Source organism: Hipposideros armiger, unplaced genomic scaffold (assembly GCF_001890085.2).
Source record: "Hipposideros armiger isolate ML-2016 unplaced genomic scaffold, ASM189008v1 scaffold_603, whole genome shotgun sequence".
Taxonomy (NCBI): Eukaryota; Metazoa; Chordata; class Mammalia; order Chiroptera; family Hipposideridae; genus Hipposideros; species Hipposideros armiger.
The window spans coordinates 850,213-871,892 of NW_017731953.1; the positions used below are offsets into that span (position 1 = coordinate 850,213).

At 35.8% G+C, this 21,680-nt stretch overlaps 1 protein-coding gene across 5 annotated transcripts in view; it reads right to left on the reverse strand.

Moving 5' to 3' along the window:
- SGCE (sarcoglycan epsilon) overlaps window positions 1–21,680 on the reverse strand; it is a 76,358-nt gene that overhangs the window by 35,475 nt on the left and 19,203 nt on the right. For all 5 annotated transcript variants that reach the window (XM_019624734.1, XM_019624731.1, XM_019624730.1 and 2 more), the window contains 4 exons: window positions 13,495–13,617; window positions 11,689–11,846; window positions 7,814–7,886; window positions 2,469–2,667 (listed from right to left, as the gene is read on the reverse strand). In XM_019624734.1, the coding sequence (XP_019480279.1) occupies window positions 2,469–2,667; window positions 7,814–7,886; window positions 11,689–11,846; window positions 13,495–13,617 (553 nt within the window). The remainder of the gene's footprint in view (window positions 1–2,468; window positions 2,668–7,813; window positions 7,887–11,688; window positions 11,847–13,494; window positions 13,618–21,680) is intronic.

Here is a 21,680-nt window from a genome sequence, read left to right on the forward strand (position 1 = left end):
AATAACTTCATGGAGATTTTTTCATTAAATCAGAGACTGAGACTTATACAAAATATAAAGCAGAACACATTTGTTAGGTGCTTAATGAATATTTCTGAAGTGTTATGACCATATATTTAAGTAAAATTTTAGAAAAGAAAGGGATGCAATGTTTTTTGCTGTCTCTGATCGTCTACCACTTGGTCATTTCAAGATTTCATTTTTAAAAGGGATTTGCAGCCCATGTTATTTTCAAAAGAGAGCACAGAGGCAAAAAGTTTATTAAGTGAATTATGAATTACGATACACACCATTAAAAAGAAAGGAAGGCTCAAGACATGAGTTAATCACTGGATTTATTTCTAAATTTAAGCCAATAGGGTTGAAAAAAATTTTTTTTTGCTACCATGACATTATATAACAACTAAAGAAAAATATGCAAAAAAATCATTCTCAGGGCCAAATTTTCCTTCTGGAATTATACTCCAGGAGGACCTTATTTCATTGGGGCTGGGCTTGTATAGGGATATTGGAGTAACAGAGTTGGCATTGGGTACAATTTATAGAAATGCTATTTTGATAGACTTATCATAGGAATACTTTGCACAGGTTATGGCTTAACATTAAATTAAAACTCATGGGAAGCATTTCAAGTTGGGAAGGGATGTGAGACCACAGGGTCCAAATAAATGCCATGAGACTGCCTCTCTCAAATATCTGATAGCACATGCCGCCCTCCAGCAGGTGTTGGGGGTCAGTCAGTTAATGACTGAATTCTCTAACAAGTACTTGAAGGACAAAAATTCTGTTCTTAATTTAGAGTCACATGCTCAGGCCCAGCCCTCGACTCAAAGATTCAGAATCTCTTGGGGCTGGGGGTAGAATCAGAGGCCAGGAACCTATCTAATATTTTTAATAAAGCTCTATGGGCAATTCTTACGCTGGACACAGTTGGGATGCACTGTTTTAAGGTCAGAGTTTGGTTTAGAGAGTTATTTAGTTCAGTTTGGTTTAGTTGTTTCTAACAGTGCCACTGTGGGTGGGGCCTGCACGACTGAGGAGAGAAGGGGTGAGCCCAGAAGAAAGCACCACTATGGAAAACGGTACCAATGCCTGGTTTTCACGTTGCTCCCTCCAACATCTTTGTTCATGGTTTTAACAATCATTATGGAACACGTTACTTTAACAAAGTGTTGAAAAGACTCCATATTCGTAGAATGTTTTCAGGGGAGATACCTCTAGCCATCTCTTCCCATGCTTCCTCCTTAATTACTCAGAGAACCATGTTGGAATTCTGAAGTAAAAATTTAAGCCCTAGAATTATGTTTTCATATAGAAAGCCAACCAATAGATAGACAAGAAATAAAGCAACTATTTTACTCACAGCAATTCTTTGTCTGCTTTACTGACTTCAGAATCATTCCTGTAACACTCAAGGCACAATTCAATTCTGAAATTTGTAAGTGAGACTTTACAGATCACTGCTTATCCCTTAGCCCCCTTTTGCCTGGATATGTCTATTTCTTTTCTGTTTCTATGTCCATGTCTTTTCCCTTATTTCCTTAAATTTAATTCTTATTAAAGCCAGACACTTTAGTTCATTCCAGATATCATCTCTACAAAAATGTTATCAAGAATACAGAAAAAGGAGAAGTTGAGAAGGGACACACTGCACAAAATGTGATTCATTCCATATCTCATACGTTTATAGGATTGGGGGGAAAAAGACATAAGAAAAGATCTGCCTCAACCTACAGATTAGAAATTGAAGATCATAGTTTAGTTTGACATTGACATTGGACTCTTAAGAATTTACCCAGGCATAAAGAGTGTGTCTTAACCTTTACAAAGGTGTAAGTCATACTTTGTATTTGTAAGCTTGAGAACAGACAAACCCCTTTCAAATGCATTAATCGTTATAACAACCCTGGGGAAAAGTAAAATCCTCATTGGAGCAAAAGAGTAAGTTGAGGCACAGAGGAGTGCAGCATTTTGCCCAGTGTCACCCAGCTTGTGAGTGACAAGGCCAGGCTTTAGGAATCGGTTTCAAATCCACTCCAGTCATCCATCAGTCACCAACACATGGTGGAAAGAATGTTGAAGGCAAAGAAATAGTTTCCTAGAATAAAGTTACAGCAGTCTGCGTGTCCTCCTGCAGCTGAGAACGGGGGCATCAATTTCCTTTGAAATTCCAGGCCCTAAATAATCAGCTTCTCCACGGAAGGTACAAAAGACTTAGTGCTGTAATTTACGATTGCTGATCCTGATCTACAATTAGATTTCACAGGCCCGGGAACATCAGATATAAAGAACCATTCATATAACCTCTTTGTCAATACGGAAAATTACTAGTTTTTTCATATCTTTACAATACCCATGTCTTATTAAAAAGAAAAATGCAACAGGCCATCTTCCATCTATAGGAAGTCTGATAAGATCACCATATTTAAAACTCCATATTTAAAGTAAGGCGATAAAGGTCTGCTTACCCCTCCTTCATGTCATTAATGGGAAGCGGAACCCTGCCGCCCCTATCCAGGGCCGATGTGATGTTTATGGCGTTCAGACGCTCTGGCTGCCACACATTTTTCACGGCCCCCAGAAAGTCTCCAAGAACCTCGCTGGCCAACATTTCTTCTACATTCATATTTTTAATGAAGAATTCTGCTTGATATGGTAATGGGAAGTCTAATTTGGGTGAAAAAGGGTATGCACATATTTAATAAAGTAGTCTTTTGAAAGGGAAACAAAAGAACAATTCTAGATTTGTTGATTTCTGTCATAATCCCAGCCTTGCAAAAGGATATTCATACTGACTTTTCAGGCTTTCTGTGTAACAGAGGATGTTGCTAAAAACATGACATACATTTGACACAGAATTTTATCTACCAAGTAATCAAACCCAAGGGCACAGCAGGGCAATTTATAATTATAGGATTTGGCCAAAAAAGAAAAAAAAATGCCAAATAGGCCCCAACTTGCCAGTGACCTGCTGGCTTCCTACCCCTGCATCGCCCAGACAAAAACAGCGCTTCCAGAACACTACACGGTAGGAATCATATTCTGTATTTGTAGAGTTTTCAAACTAACAGATCTTTTTCAAATACATTGTCGCATTTAATCATTACACCCTTAGGTTGGATCTATTTCCATTTGAACTAAGGAGGAAGTTGAGGCACAGAGCCACCTCCTTTACAAACACAGAAGACATGACAAAATTATCTGTGCTTTCTTGTGGGTTGTTGATATGTGATTTAAAATCTATATTTTAATTTGCAGTACAGTCATGCGTTACTTAACAACAGGGATCTCTTCTAAGAAATGTGTCATTAAGCAATTCTGTCATTGCGTGAACATCACAGAGTGCACTTACACAAACCTAGGTGGTCTAGCCTACTACACACCTAGGCTCCGTGGTAGAGCCTATTGCTCCTAGGCAACAAGCCTGCACAGCATGCTACTGTACTGAGTACTGTAGGCAATTGTAAATAATGGTAAGTATTTGTGTATCTAAATATAGAAAAGATACAATAAAATACAGTATAAAAGATAAAAAATGGTCCACCTGTACAGGGCACTTACCATGCACAGAGCTTGCAGGACTGGGTGAGTCAGTGAGTGAGTGGGAAGTGAATGTGAAGGCCTCAGAAACCACTGTCCACTACTGCACACTTTATAAACGCTGTACACTAAGGCTACACTCAATTTATTTTAAAAAATAGTGTAGCATTGTACTATGATGTCACGACGGCTATAGAAAATTTTCAGCTCCATTATAATCCTATGGGACCACGTTGCACACGGGGTCCAAAATATTGTTATGCAGAGCATGGCTGTATTACTGACCTTTTGGGAGCATGTTTTAGCAAAACATTACCTTTTACTAAAATAAAGATTGATTATATTTTCAATGAGAATTCTGAAATTATAGCAATTTCACTATTTTGATCACTCTATAATTAAATATTCTAGAGACATATTTTAAATTTCTCATGTCACCCATCTCACACTGTTACAGATTTAATTAGCTTGTTCCCACCCCAATGTCTCATCAATATTTCCCTCCAAAGGTTTCAAAATTAATATTTTTAAATCAACCCAATGTCCAATTCAGACTCTCAATGTAAGAAACTCTAAACAAATAGAATTTATTTCAGTTTCTCAGATGTTACTCTTGAATTACAAATCATCAATTCCCATATTCTAATTGTTCGATTAAGATAAAGAATAGCTTTCTGTTTTGTTTTTTTTAATACTATGCCTTTAATAATAAAAGTTGCTTTTAAACCAAAAAATACTATGAGGCAGGCCAAGCTAAGGGATTGAGGTGAATTATCACACTTAACATTCACAACCAGTGGGTGAGTAGGAACTTGTGTTGTTCTCCATACTTCTGGAAGGGAAAGCGATCGTTAGCGAGGCCCAGGAATTTACCATCATTTGAACTTACATGATTTTCAGCTATGCTAACGGAGGCTGTATATAAAATGTTGGAGTGTCCAGCATAGAACTAAGCACTAAGAACTTATAAAATACTAAACTTTAGCAATTATTATAATAATATTGGGTTGTCGGAAAAGTCATGACGTATTTCTTCTATGTTTTTCGTTGCAAAAACGCATCATGACTTTCGTGACAACCCAATATATAGGTTGATTATCAGAATTCTTCCCTTAAAAGGAAAACAAAATGTTTCTGTACTCTACATAGATTTAAAGTCCCCAGTAGTAATTATACTATGTGTACGCTCTCATTTATTGTATTAAAATATGTATCTATAAAGTATTCCACTACTATTTAATAATTAAATACATTAAACCTGTATAATATATAACTGAAATCCTGATGACCTCATTTCTTATGAAGCCTCTTTAATACTAAAGGATATCTGATGCCAGAGGTGAAGTCAGGGAAGTCCAGCTGTACAGTTTTCACAGAGTTTTCTAGAGTGTGGTTTCTCTGCCTAAATCTTTGAGCTTTTCAAGGCCCTCATCATGGAAGATTCTTTACTCATCTCCTCCATTGTCATTTGCTCTTTTCATGGTTTTGTGATATTTGTTTGATGCATAGGACATATGCAATCTTCTAAAATGTGATATATTTATTCTCTTTTATGTAGACAAGCTTCCTGCTTTATACAGATAAACAGTAGTTTAATCATACTACATAGTCACCCTTACCAAGAAACAGTCACACAGAAATAGATCATGGAGAACAGTTTCTTGGCAATAAGTAATATTTATAAATAATGCCAAATAGTTTTTGAGTATGCTAGAAGTCTATCCTCTATTCATTTCGTTGTGTTTTTACACCCACTTTTCTACAGAAGTGTTCAAAACTTGTTTCCTATTATCAGAGCTTCTTTTTGGAGAACTGTTATTTGGCTTTTCCTAATCCATACGACCCAGTTTCGTAGCTCCTTCGCGAGACTGGCTGCTGCCACACCCCTCAGAGGCTCTGGGCTTGCAGCTGCCTGCTGTCTAACCAGCCAGGCATGGCTGCCAGGACTCCCAGAGATGAGTCATAGGAGCTTTCTAACTTTGGGGAAATCCCATGCCTGCTATATTTGGACATCACAGAGGCCAAGGGAACAGTAGGCCAACAGATTGGTGGCAGGCCTCTGAGGCACTAAACCCAATTTAGAGAATCACTCTGTGTACTCTCCTTGAGCTCCAGGCTGTGTGAGTCTACTGGACTAATTTCCCATTAGGCCTCTCAAAGCAGGAGACAGCTGGGCAAGGAGTCAGACTGAGCGTGATTATACTGGTATTCAACTCCTGTTATTTCTTTTCCTAGCCTTAGCTGGGAGAAATGGCATGTGTGTAGGTCCTGGTCAAAGATGTACATCCTAGTGCCCATATAAATCCCATCTAGACCAAAAAGGATAAATGCATGCCATTTGGTTCACTGGTTTTCATAGCTTGGGGCCACTGAGCCCTCTGAAAAAGGCAGTGGACAGCTCTGGCTGAAGTAAAAGAGGAGACTTCCAAAATGCATCTACTCTTCCCCACTCATCAACACACTTTCACAGCCCAATTCAGATAAATAGCCCCTAAAACCAACTTTCAATCCTAGTGGTCTTCCACTAGTATCTACTTGAACATGGATCCCACACGTCAATAACAGCTATTAAGATACCTGTGGACTCCGTATGCACAGGGCTGAGACCAGACTTCAGAAGGAGAAGGTTCAAACTGAAGATCAGGCTGTCTTTCAGTTTGTAGGGACTCCCTCTGAGAGCATAACGGTGAGGTTAGTGGTCTAAGCCCATTGCAGTGTAACTACTATATATCTATATTGGTGAATTCCCTAGGAGAAAGGGAACTTTGCAATTATTCTGCTCATTAAGGATATTCCAATTCTACAGGGACTGCTTACACAGGATGTAAGCATACAATTACAATTGGAGTCAAGTCTCCCCCATCCAAACATGAATACCTACCAAAAGCCTTTGGGAAGTGGAGAAATGGACAAGGAGGCTTCCAACCAGGCCCACAGAACTGGCACTTTGACTTGCTTTTTATATATGAAGGTCATTTTAAATTTTAAACTAACACAATCATTAGATATTGCTAAAAACACCCGGATAAAAGCTCATGTAAAGATGTTCGAAATCATCAAGCAATCTCCCCAATTATGTGTTGCATTATCAAGTCAACAGAATTGCTTTATTTTGTATAATGTAAAGGCAATTTTTAATTCAGCCTTTACTGAATTATCATGAATTCCAAATTAGCAGGTTCTGATAAAATGTTTTTTATGTGTGCTCATTTTTTTGTTTGTTTTTGTTTTTTTTAGCTGAGCCATCCTGCCACCTGTTGGCAGCTCAGCGGCAGCTCAGCTCGGGCCGGGAATCGAACTGCTGTTACTCAGAGCTCAAACTCTTGAGCAAGCTCTTAACCAACTGAGCCACTCAGCCGGTCCTTCATTCGTTTTTAATTAGACTACTATACAGAAGAATTCCCCTCTCTAATGTATACAATTGTTTTACTGTTTTCAGGGGGTGAAATACTATGTTCATTCTTCTCCTGTTATCCTCATAAATGCTATCTGGTAGAGAGGACTATGCATGCCTTACACATTTTAACTACAAAGTTTTTAATGGCATGTATTTTTCCCAGCCAAAATATTTGATAGCGTAATTCTTGGAATATTTCTTGTGTCCCTAACTTTCGAAATCCTTGGGAATCACTTACTATTTGAACATATGTAGCTCTAAATTGCTGATGGACTCCAGTAATTACTGATGTGTGGTTAGCTACTGAGTAGTCGGAAAAGTCATGACGCATTTTTGCAAGGAAACATAGAAAAAATACACCATGACTTTTCCAACAACCCAAAGTTTAGGAAGGAGACTGTGACCCAAATTAGTTTATTTCTGTCCATCAATAACTCTTTATCTTCACATACAATTGGACTACAACCTATGATAAGTTTTAAAGTAAAATAATGACGCTAGCTGATTTGATTATACACTCTGTGCTCAGCCCCATGTTACACACACTTCAAGCCTGACTCATGAAATCTGCATCCCAGGCTTAGGAGAGAATTGCTATTCTTAGTTCCAGTTTACAGATGATGAAACCAAGGCCTGGAGAAAAAAAGTGGCCTGGTTGGTTCTCTATCCTGAGCTTTTCAGCACCATAACACATCATGATATTTTATAATAAATTAGATACTGCTTAGTTTTCTTTTCTACGTTTTACTATTTCATTAGTTACATTAGGTATCCAGTACTTCAAAATCCTTAACTATATTTTACATGGATATAAAACATAATGAAATACTTCTTGTAAATAAGGACATGATCAGCAACATATTTTTTCACACCTACCTTCTGCTGACATTATATTAATTATCAAATTATGCCTTGCAGTCTCAAAGGTACGCCTATTGTAGGCAGTTATCTATTAGAAAAAGAAAACCATATTAAAGAAGTGAAATGTTATTCGGAAAATGAAATTCATTAAGAACAAAATGAAAACAAGGTCGTTCTTTCCATTTTCATTATTTGTTTATATACTTACAAAATATTCCTTCTCTGGGCAACAAGAACTCAGAGCTTTTAGCAATATTATTGGAAAATAAATAATTAGTCAGGTCTACTTAACATGCTAAAACAAAAATTTTAAATCAAAAAGACCCTTTTACAGAAGACCGTTAAGTGCTAATCGCAATGCAGATGCACCATTAGTAAATAAATGGAGTAACCATTATGAATTACTTACCAGTGCCGTTCTAAGATTTTTTAAAAACCCAATATTTTCTTATTTTTAGATGGAGCTTAAGGATTATACTGGAAAGTACCTTTTAAAACAAGCACATTGCTGTGCTGTTTGCGTTCAGTACTAAACTGCACTCCAACAGTCAGAAAAATGTCATGAATAACCCTTTGGAAATCATATCTCACTTACGATGGGAGTAAAGCAGTAAGGATCATGGTCTATAAAGTTTATGGCACATGCTCAAAAACACAAATCAATCCCTTTGTAGAGTGAAATATTAGTAAACATTTGCAGAGCCAATGAACTTACATCAAAGTCAACTCAAAAACAGCCACTGCAAACAACAAACAAAGCAAAGGCCAACAACAGGATTCTACTTCAAAAATCAAGGAATAATTAACTCTATAACAGATAGGAAATCATTCAGGCAGGTCTGCAGTACCTCAAATAAAACAAATGTGTACAGTCTCAGCATCCCAGCACTAGCCTTCTGGCAGTGACTGCAGTTGTAGTTGACACTGAGACAAAAGAGTGGGACAAAACTCACTCAGACTAAAAGAATATCTTGCTCATTTAAAAACGAATATCAAAGATTTTTATGGCATCACCTATAAGCTTTAAATGAGATAAATTACACTCATCAGAAATATTACTTGCAAAAACAGTAAAAATGAACATTTTGGAATAACTCCAAACCTTTAACAATATTTAAAAGTACATATTCTGAAAAGCGTATTATTCTACCATATTAAAAGAACTTCTCTCTCTACAATTTGTAAAATTTCTGTCAGATTTAATGACTTCCTTGCTACTATTTGTTGGGACATATGATTGATTAGGTTCACAATGAACACTAAAATTAAGACTAGTCATGAAAATAAACTAGAAACTATTGTTCACAAAGAAACAAGTGAAAAAATGCAAAAAACAGATTTCATTTGGGAATCTTCATGATTTTAAAAGTTTACCCTGCAATAAACTTAATCATATTCTCAATGGAAAAAAGTATCAATTCTCTATTGTTACAATATATCAAAGCTAATGCTCAGAAAGACAGACTAGACATTTTCAAATGAGTGCCAATACTTTTATGACTAGCCTTCCCATAATAATCACAAATTTCATTATTGTGAATTTCATAAATTCTAACAAGTTTTATTTTTGTTTTTTTTCAATCACAGGCTACCGAAGTGAGTAAAGAACATTTCATAAGACAGGAGGAAGAATTTTATTATCTGAATTTATATTTAATGTTTAATTTTAACAGCTATAACAGAATGCAGTCCTTTTATCATTTCTAATAAGATATTTAAATACTATATATCCTCAAATTTTACTGATCATGATGATGTGAATGAAGCCCTTCATAGCAGAGAGGTATGAGTGTGGTGCGTGTTTGATCCCCTATTTCTAGAAGAGTGGCTGATCTATGTTAGGTGTTTAATAAATATCTACTGAATAAATTAGTGGATTTATATAATTAGATATTAGTTTAAGATACTCAAAACTCTTTTGACTATTAATAGGATATTTAAAAATACTATAAATGTTACTACATATGGATGTAGAAATGAGTTGTTTACTACTTGTCTTAGATGAAAGATGTGCTAAATTTTCATCATTATAGTTTTAGTATATTATTTGATACATATTTGTAACATTATATCTTAGTTATAAGGCATTAAGAACATAATGAACCTCTGTGAATCCTCGCTCAACACATGTACTTTTCTGTCCTAGCCCCTTGCTTGTCTCCAACCAGAGATAGACATTTTGAATTTTGTATTTATCATCCCATTCATTTTAAATATAGTTTTATTATCAATGCATGTATGCTTAAAATATGTTTTAATTATTTTTAATTAAATACTATAGACAAAAATTAAATTTGCTTGTTTTTGAGCTATAAAAATGGTAAACTGTACATAGTCTTCTGAGACTTTAATTTTATTCAACATTATGTTTAAAACATTTATCCATGTGGCTGGGCAAGCTTAAGTTCATTGTTGCTATAAACATTCACTGAGTGACTACTCCACAATTTATCTAGTCTTTTGCTGATGGACTCTGTATGCATTTTCTTGCTGATGGACTTTTGAGTTACCACTGCTTTGAGGGTTTCCAGCGTTTTGCCATACAAACATTGCTCAATGAGCATGATTATACACGCCTCCAGGTGGACATTTGCAAGTGTTTCTGTTGAGTATGTCCTAGAAGTAGGTTGCTGGATTACAGGGTACAGTGATACTCAGCTGTGTGAAACAGTACTATTTTCCAAAGTGGTTATGCCAATTCCCACATCCACCCAAAATTAATTTTATTGTCTTAATTTGAATATTCCTCATTACTGATGAGAGTAAACTTCTTAATTGGCATTTATGTCTCCTCTTTAGTGAAATGTCTGTTCATGTCTTTTTCTTATTGAATTTAGTAGTCCTTTATGATATTTTAGATACTCCCCATTAGTCTGAAATATATATAAAATATCTTCTTCCAGTTTGTGAGTTGTCTTTTTTTAATGGTGTCTTTTGATGAACAGACATTCACAAGTTTAATATAGTAAAAATTTATGAATCTTTTCTCAATACTTAGATATTATTTAAAAATAGTTAGGTATTATTTAGGAAATCCTTCCCTACCAACAAACTCAGAAAGATAGTCTTCTACATTTTCATATAATAGCTTAAAATTTTGCTTTTCACCTTTATATCCTCAATCTAGACTTGAGTTTTATATTTCCTGTGAAGTAAAAATCTAATTTCATATTTGCCTATAGCTAACCAATTGTCTGAGTACCATTCAATAAATAGACATCTTTTCCCCCAATGGTCCATCTTTTCAGACATACCATTGTGCCTTATTTAGATGGATGTGATTTTGTTAATGCCTCCACGATTCTGATGTGCTGTTTCTTCTGCCTAAGATAGCCTTCCATCTATTTTGTGAAGTGAATTCCTATTTTCTCTCATAGAACTCTGCATCCAACAACACCTTCCTATTATAACAGTTATATCAGTGTTGGCTAAGTATGTTTCCATTCCAGTGCTTTAGCCTCTGAACTATAAGACATGACAGGCCTCACCACTTATTCATCTTCCTATCACCAGCACTATTATAATGATGAGTACTTGGTAGGGCTCATAAAAATATCTGCTTAATGACTGTATGTCAATGAACATGAAATTTGAAATTAAAATATGGAGCAAATAAGTTTGTATTTTTTTTCCTAAACAGAATTCATATTAAAGTAATCTATTTCTTTTAAATGTCTTTTATTTTTTTCACGAATTTAGACTGCCCTTTTTTTATAAAAGCTGAAATTAAAAACTGTAGATGAACACAATGGTATACTTCCCAATGTTATCTAGTGTGTTTCCATGCATAAAATGTCTGAAAACCATTGCCATATCATTTTAATTTCAACATTCGAAACTCAAATTGCAAAAACACAAAAATATAATTTTGCTCATTCTAAGTAAATTACCTCAATGATTGTTGGTTTCCCCACACTTTCAGCTGTTGGAGATCCATACAGGACTCCATCACTGTAAGGTGTCCTTTGGATATAGCGAAGCCATCCAGGTCGGTCTGGATAACCCATTAAATTTGTGTTAAATGTTATAGGATCATTACTAATCTCGCCTAGATAAGAAACACAGAATTAAGATATAAGTCAATTATTTTCACACATCTTGCTTTGGTAGTTTCAACCCAAATATTTCTGTCCAAAATTTTTTTTCTTACATTTGTAGCAAAGTAAATAAACACCAAAAACCCCACAAGTCCATGTGGGAATTCAGATTTGGGCCTCACGTAGAGGAAAAAATCCTTTTGGTTGTTTAGTTTGTCTAGAAACATGATGCAATACAGAAAGCAGATTCATACAACTTTGGGGAAAATTTTTTCTTTTTTTTTTTTTTTTTCCTCATTTGGTCACCTAGGAATTGGGAAGATCCGCCAATGAGACAACTGTCAGAAAAATCCCTTAATCATGTTGACATCTTCATTCTCCTGAGAGGTCTTTCTATCATGAAACTCAGGAAACTATCAAACTAATCTTAAGGGATATCTCAAAATTATCAAAGTATTATCAAAATAAAAACAATGTCATTTTAAAACAACGGAGGATGAGTTGAAAAAGATGTTACAAATCCAAAAGGACTGTAATAATAACACTTATTAATGATTAACAGTAGCAATAAGTGCATTTAGTAGCGTTGCCCAGCTCTGTTGTTATGTCTGGCATCTACAGGTATTATTTCACTGGATTTTCAACCATACCTATAAAAGTAATACTATTATTAGCCCTAATTTTATTGCTGGAATATGTAATTTTCCATGTTAAGTAACTTCGCTATGGTCATATTAAGTGGTGAAAAGAGATTTTCATTTTGGCTGGCTCCAGAAACTATGCTCTTAACTACTTGTTTTCTTCTCAAATATTGGAGCTGCTGCTCAAAAGGTTTAGCTATCTAGTTTTGCAAACACAGAATGCCCCATAAAGGAAGATTTTTAAAATAATTGATGAAAAGACTACCTTTTCTTCTTGAATGCTGGTAAGAACATTGTTAACTATATCTTATGAGTGTTTTCAGGTATGCTACTCATCACATAATCTACAAAAATAATAACTGTATTAATTCTAATGCTATAATTTTCAGAGAATTTTTTTTTACTTAAGAGTTATAATAATTTCTTTTCTCTTGCTAGTCTTTCTATATCTTCATAAATTTGATGGCATTTGTGACAATCCAACATAACATAATTTAAACCAATAGTGAATTAAATAAGACTTCATAATTGGTATTACTTTGAAGGAAAAATTAATCTTCACGGTATTATTATGAAGTTATATAAAATTATCTCACATTATAAAATCTTTTTCAAGGACTCTTCCTTAATACCATATTTCATTCTCTTCTACAACATTTGTATAGTTTTCAAAAAAATCAATGAACTATGTAAGACTCTAAGTCTTAATATAAAAAATCATAATTGTAGAGCTTTAATTATTTCTAAGCAAATAAAAGGTAGATCATTGTCAGAAGCAGAAAACTCAAGACTAGGAAACCAAAACTATTCTTTCTTTAAAATTCAAAAATAAATAATTTCCTTCTATAATTAAATTTCTAGTCTTAAAATGGGAAATATCCTACAACAACCAATTTATCACACATCCAGACCATTTCAAATCATGTTAACAATATTTTATCATATATCATCTAGATTATGCACATGGAATAAAAAAAAATTAGTAAAGTACTCCCTTTTTTGGCCACCAAGAACATACCAGGTTTGGGGTAAGGTGGAAATTCCCCCTTAAAAGATTCTCTTTCCAAAACATGAACAAAGAGGACACCAGCAGATGGGTATACATCCCGATCAGAGTGCACCTTCGAGAAAATAGTGTACACTAAAAACAGAGGAAAGATAAGAGACAGACAAATCATGAAATATGCTTTTGATAATTCGCTTACACTGTAAAGGGTTTCACTATGTAGAAATTTTGGGGAAAACTGAAGCAAGATGCAAGAAGATGTTGTTAAGAAGTTTGTTTTAAAGGGAAGCGATTTTAGGACAAAACATCAAACAACTTTTTTAACTTGGTATGTTTAGAGACTTTTCAAATACCATGTAAACAAAATTAGGCACATTTAATATTTTAAGTTGTTATTATACAACGAAGACACACGTATTATTTTTTGGTAATTTATTTTTATTGAAATTATTACAATGAAATACATCATGAGAACTGACCAACTACATAATTGCTACAATGTATTGTTTTCCCTATTTTTAAAGCAAAGTATAAAGCATAATTTTTAAATGGTCAAAATCTATGCTGTATTAACTGTTTGCTAGACAAAGCACATCAGAAGATATAATACCATCACTGTAGGTAAAGGCAATTTTCATACATACTTATAAAAATGCACTGGATATTTTTTCTGAGTATTATTTCTCATCTCTCTCCTAGAAATGATTTATTCCATTTTAACCTGATCTTGACATTTAATAATTCATGCAATATATTCTATTATGCTATACCCTAAATAAGCGATAACAATTACATAATAAAATTTAGTGCCAATAATTGCTTTAAGTGAAATGGGGCAGATTTCATGATTTACTGGTTACTTAAGATATACAATGTGAGTGCATTAAAATGGCCAAATTGGTTTGATTAGCTTCCACCTATTGTTTTTCCTCTGATATCATCATCTCTACCAACACATTACTGCCATTACCCTTGTCACCTCTACAACCTCTTTTGCGTTTTGTATCTTCCTGACTGGCTAGTGGCAGCAATTTTTAAACAGATAAACCCTATCAGGCCAGCTCTTGCTTAGTCACTGATGGATTTGTAAATGTTGTAATTAACCTTAAGAACCCAAGGCTGCTCACTCGGGGCTCACTAACTAAAAGCCCTGGGTGGCAAGAGCCACGACAGTCAATTTTTCAGCATAAAAATAGGAACTTCCACAAAACGTTTATCTGTGAAAACTTGTTCCTGCAGTTCTGTGGATGCCTGCCAAAAATGGAAACCTAAACTAAAATATTTGGCATGTAGCTTCATGTAGCCATAGTTTTACTACTAAAAACACTGCTTCAAAGGCTGTGTAACAGAGGGAAGGAAGCTGCAAGTTAGGTTTAAAGTAGGTCTGTAGGGAGACTCACGCTTTCCTGACTTGTTTTGTACATGTATTCTTAAGTAGTCATCCCAGGGCATTTCGAGTACCCAACTTCTTCTACCCAAGAATAACTGACTCACCGGTGGAAATGGTCCCATTCCACAAAACGAGTGTATATGAATCAGAAAAATCATGAGGATGCGAACTGGAGATGTTTCACCAGCTGGATTCCACAACATCTCCTGAACGCAAGGTGCTGTGGAGAACATGGAGATGCAGGAGAGCAGTCCCTGCCTTCCCTAAGCTCACCATCTGATTTGGGAGACCAACACCCACCTAACTAGGGATGACGCCAGAGAAAACAACTGCTCTGGCAATAACTGGAAAGATGGCGAGGAGCCACGGAGGCTGGAAAGAGCTGGAAAAGGTTTCTGTAAGGAGGAGAATTCCAAATGACTCGTGAAGTACTAGCAAGGTTCTAAAACTCAGAAATAGGGAATTCTGGCATTTTAGTGGTGAACATGTACACGATACAGTCATGGCATACTGCGGTGCCCTGTCAAGGACGGGAATTAAGCCGGCAATGCTAGGTCCTGGGGCATATTTCAGGTAGGGGGAGAAAAACCGGGGGGGGGAAAAGAGTCAAATTGTGGAGAGTTGTGAACTCCTGCTCAACATTTATTTCATTCTATATGCAAAGGGGTTTACATTCTAGTCCGCGGTTCTCAACCTGTGGGTCGAGACCCCTTTGGGGGTCAAACGACCCTTTCACAGGAGTCGCCTAAGACCATCGGAAAACAAAAAGATATTTACATGACGATTCATAACAGTAGCAGAATTACAGTTATAGAGTAGCAACGAAGATAATTTTATGGTTGGGGTCACCACAACATGAGGAACTGGATTAAGGGGTCGCGGCATTAGGAAGGTTGAGAACCGCTGGTCTAGATCATAACCCTACATCCAAAGCACAGGAATATTTTGAATAATCTAAAAGAATCTCTTTGGAGATTTATCTCATTTATTCTTCCTAGAGATTAAAAACACCTTGAAGTCCAGCATCAAATATCATTTACCTTCATTATTTTCTCCGCACATAAAAGGTATGTAGCATATTTCAATAATTTTACCAACGCCTAGTGAATGGATGAATACATTCTAATAGAAAGCACTGTGTAGGTAAACACAGGTCTCATGTTTGTGGACTAATTATATGATATTCAACTTCAATTTTAGTTTTGTAACTTGAATTAGTTCTCATAGGTGTGTAGCAGATGATGGATTACCTTCCTCCGTTTACATTATAAACTACTAACAGTCTCCCTTAGTTTTGGCTGCTATAGGTGGTAAAAGCTAGCTTACAAAGCAAAAAGGAAGGCTGTTCGTATTAAATAATATTGAAATGATTATATTTTCTATATAGCCATGGAGGACCTGAAGTGGAGCCATAAAAGGGTGCTTGCCACTGCCGATCGCCTCACTTCAAGGACTCGTATCGAACATCTATCGGTTTCTGCTTTCATAAAAAGCATTTCTGCAGTCTACGGAGCAAAACCACCACCTACCATGGCCCTCCTGGGTTTTAAGATGACACGCACATTTCTTTATTCATGTGTACTCCAGTGCCTTTCTGCAATATGCTGAACTGCATACCTGCTGGTCAGTTACCTTGGCAACTCCACAGTAAAGCCTGCTTCACTTTAAGTGTCTATAGTATGTCATTTACTTTGAGAAAAACATGATCCAGATGTATGACACATTCATCATCCAGAAATGGAAAATGACTTAGCCCCTAGGTTTTGTTTGTGAAAATAATACTTCCTTTCTGTAGCATCAGTTTAAATTATGGGCACCCACACAACATTCTAGTACTTTTTTTACCTTTCCCGTTTGTTAACTCGCAAAACAAATAGCTCTTTAACAGAAGCTATTGGGGCAGTAGTTATACCTTGTTTCCTATTGAAAACAACAAGTGACACAGAAAATTCGAAGTGATGGGCCCTTGTTCTAAACATGATCTATATAAATAATGCTGATAGGGTCTGCACCAACACCCACAGAGGCCATTACCAGCAGTTAACACATGTTGCACTCTCATATGTCTAGGTACTACTCACAAACAGTAAGCTGGAAACATATTGTTTTCCTTAAAAGCAGGTCTTGAAAATCAAATGTAAACACTCTTAGAATCCGCAGTACTAAAATGTAATAATCTCTGAAATAGACATGTGTACAGTGCCATGCTAATCAAGCTGAGGTCACAGGTTCTGGCCTCGCTGTGTATCACATGGCTTTGCAGTCGTCTCCAGCTGCAAATCTATTACCTCTGCAAACACATGCAACTGGATACAAATGAAACTGGAAACTACTGTATGGCTAAATCCGTGCAAATCCATCACCATTAATGGGAAAAACAATTAAACCGAAAGTCCAAATCACCGGGGGTCAAAAATATCATCTTCAAACAGCAAGGGTAGCTAGATTTGCAAGGATTTAAATCTGAAATCAGGTAGTCACAAATAATAGATTTTTTTTCTTAAAAGAAAAATCACATATGTGAGTTGAGAAGAGCAAAAGGATGGAGGGGAAAGTGGCCAGGGTAGTTATTTCACCCTCCCCAAATGTAGGTCCAATGTCCCTTGTGACCATGCTAGCAAAATATTTTCACAAAACTGGTCTCTATGTTTTCTTCATAAGATAAAGGAACCATTGACCATGTTAACAATGTATATTATGTTACAGCAGAGAGCGAAGAACCAAGTAACAGACAGTGATGGTAGGAAAAATAAAGCAGGATCTCATACTAGGCAAATAGCAGCCTGTCTTTTTTTTATTAATCGTCCATTTGACATTTTCTCCCTATGGGAGCAACATCATAATGAATATATGAAGGTGTGCTTACTTACAATCACTTACAAACAAAAGCAAATTTGGATGTGTTTAGTAAACATTAAATTTTGAAAGGCTTAGGTAGTGCATTGCTAATGAATCTTTAGCATATAGCTTCACAATTATCACAATGACTCTTTTTAAGGGCATTTAGGCACGTACACAGTTCCTTCTCTACAAAAAAGTCCAGAGAACAGTTACCGGCCCTTTTTCTGTTATCACCACAGTTCTATGGCTGTAAAGTATTTAGTAGTGTAAGACCCGGCAAGTCCCAGTTAGTTTAAATCTTAAAGCCATCTCTTGCCTGAAATCTTTGAGAAGAAAGTCATAAAGTAATGTTCCTAGGTTTCTATTATGTGTATATCTCTCTCATAAATTCTTTATCAACAAATTAATCACTTTACAAGGTCCACTCATATCATTTTCTAATTTTTATGGTTTAAGAGATGATGGCAAAATCGCAGTTTACGAGGAGCCCAGGAAGGAAACATTTCAGAGAGCCGAGTTCTGTACAGCACTTGGCGGTCGATCTTTTTTCATGATGGTAGATCATCATTTGGCACATCAATTACTGCACTCTGATCTATTATGCAGTGACGCCCTTATGGACTGTTTAGTTGCCTTGTCATTTACTGATCATACTAGCGCTAGCAGGTCCCGGTCTGCTAATGTTTTTTAAGTCTGTGTGTTTTATAGATTTTCTGTTTTCTCATCTGAGGACAAGTTGTCAGCTGTCATTTCTCAGTGCCATCAGTATGTTTCCCATATCAGCTTCTCTGGCCCTTCTAATTTGCCACTATTAATCTGCTGCGGGTTTAGAAACCAGACTACCAAATGAGATGGGACTGCGTGTTCAAGTAGGAACAAACCTGTACTGTCTTAACACACGGTCTGCTAGATATGAAAAGAAGCAGCCTGCATTTGCAGCATCTCTGTTGGAGACCCAAAGACCCTTTCGTGGCATACTGCCTGGTTCTTAGGGGATGCAGTATACTTCTGAATAGGTGATCTTACTATCATCAGAACACAGGCATTACCTGAGGAGATGGCGGCATAAACTCCACGTATTAAATGCATTTAGAAATAAATAAGTGTACCATAGAAACTCTTAATTGAATCCATACATTACATCAACGTGAACTGTCAAATCAAAATGAATGGATTTAATGTGTTGTATACAATAATTTCTTATAGATTTGATGTGTGGGAAATATACTGCATATTTTAAACAAAGAGATCTATTAAATGATCGATTACCTTTAGCAATAGCTAAATCAGCCTAAGACTATTATCACACACTATAATTAATAAGTAACTTATTAATAAGAAATCACAGCCTATTTCTAAAAGCATTTCCATTTTGTTCATTTGCCTCGCGTTCAGAGAGTTTTAAGATGTAAGTTATTCATTTGGAAGCATGACATGGGTACTTTACCTGAGTGCAAATTACTTAAATAATACAGTGAATATTTCCCAACTATTCATAGTATTGCTTTAATAGTTAAGTATTATCTGTAAAAAATTTTTGGATAAGAATGATGAACAAGATTTTACATATGTTTAAGATACAAAGACAATACTAAATAGCCACTTATCTGGGACAGATTGTAAAAGCAACTTTTGCCTAAGCAACTAGGCATCCCAATTCCTCAAATCCTATTTAGAGACACCATCCCATTGCTAAAGTTAAGAAATGGAATATTATTTAAAAAGAAACTTACATCCAAAAGACAGTTGCTAAACTTAAATTTAACTTTCTGATAATCCCTGATAATTTACAATTGTAAGTACCGACAGGAAGAATAAGGCTTGTCTTATATTTTACAGTTTTGACCACGAAAAGCTCCTTGTGAGGCTCAGAGCCCATCTACACAGCACTCCAAGAAGCTGCTACCGATGCATCGGAATTGATTATAAGACATGAATCCCATTTGCTATCTCTGCACCACAATAACTCATTTCGGGGCTTTCAGAGGCTGATATATTTATGGTTTTTCCTTCCTAATTTATTTTTTAATGTGGTATTTCTATAGTGCAATTGAAATTTAATTAATTAAATTAAGTAATTGCCAGAGAAAAATATTTTGAGAGACAACAACATGCAGCCAGGTACACAACCTGTTTGTGTGTGTGTGTGTGTGTGTGTGTGTGTGTGTGTGTATTTGCCTTAAGATTTACCTTGTGCTTTATCAATCCAGCTTTATAAATCTTGGCTTTGAATCAAAAGCTTTTCCCTGCAGTCTGCCCTTCACCTTTCAGTTTACTCAACATCAAAGTACTGCAGGCCATTCATTTCCTGGGGGTCAGCTATTGTTTTTATTTTAGTCACAGATAGCCCATGACTGGGCTGTATAATTTATCACAGGGAAGGCATTAAACTGCCTTTTTAAACTTCATTCTTCTCAGAGATGGGGCCACTTTTCTTTAGATGAGGCAGAAGAAAAATCACTAGTTGGGTTTTTTTCTAGCAAAAGCAGAAGTGTTTCTTCATGAGATTTTTCCCACCCAACTGAAGCCACTTACCGAAACCATTTTTCTAAACTGGAGTTAAATATCTTGATTTTCCATGTAATGATAACATGTATTTGTTTTGTTTTTTTTTCTCAAATGTCAATTGGAAAGTGGTTGCAAACCATTATTAATTGGTAATCAATAAACTTAGTCTCACAGACCGCTACAGTTGAAAAGGGCTTTAGATGTCATCCTGTCTGGGCATGCTAAATATCTTCCTCTATGAAGAGACAGATCATAGCGTTACTTCCTACTGGGATATGGCCTCAGCATTCTACTGAACCCAGAATTCCTGACAGATACTACCAATTGGAGTTGGCATGCATTTGCTCTCCTGGAGAGTTCAGTCCTTCATTTGATAGATAACAAAATTGAACCCAGCAAGACTAAGTGACAGATTCAAGCCTACAGGATGACTAAAAGGACAAGTCAGGACTTGAACCCAGGTAATGATGTACTTTGTTGATTCGAAAACCTAAGGTAATACCTTTGGTGGCTGTACATTGTATTATCACAACCTACTACAGTAAGCTAATTATGTTGCATAACACCATAACTTCCTCAATTATCTCTCATTTTATGATGAACCAGAAATGGACCAGATAAACCAAGTTCATTCTAAAACTTCATGAAGTTACCATAATTACCCTGCACAATTGGAAGAAGCGAATTGACAATCACAATTTCAAGAAAGAAACAAACCTGAAGTTTCTTTTGTTTAAATAAAGAAAAAACTTAAAGTTTAGGAGACATTTCGGCCGTTACAGCCAGAGCCTAGAAGGAAAAACTCTCTGCTAAATGGTCTTTTGAAATCCTAGAAACTGGTGATCCTTCCTCCTGACTTTGCCAAAGAAGAATACACATTTTAAGTCCTAAGGGCACGTTCTGCTCCATTCCAACCACAGAGACATATTTCTGTCTTCAAGCCATGCAGCGCCTTGCCTGTCAGCAGCTAAGGAGGAGCCTCCTTTAAGACGGTAATAGATGATTCTACCAAATTACTCAGAGTACATGTTACTTTAATCTCATGAATGTCCAATTAAAGTTTAATATTTAAGTTGAAAATCATTAGGAATTCAGAACACACTCATTCTGACTTTCTCGTTGTTTCTTAGGAAAAAAGCAACTAAAGTTTATCAGTAAAATTAAGGCTAACGATGATGAACACAAGTTGTCTTAAGGAAGGAAGTCTGAAGACGTTTATCTAAGTATACAAAGGAGTAATGTGAAGGCTTATCCCTTTTTACTTAAATTATTCCAGAGGTTAATTTTAAGTTCCTTTACCCCACCGCAGGAACACAAGAAGGGGCTCCATGTTTAGAGTGCTCTTTATGATTTTCATAACCACTTAATGGGTGTTGAGGTAAAATGATGCCACAAGTGTTGGTCTGAGACATTTAAACTCCTTAAAATCCTATTTACAGAAAAAGCTCCACTCCACTGA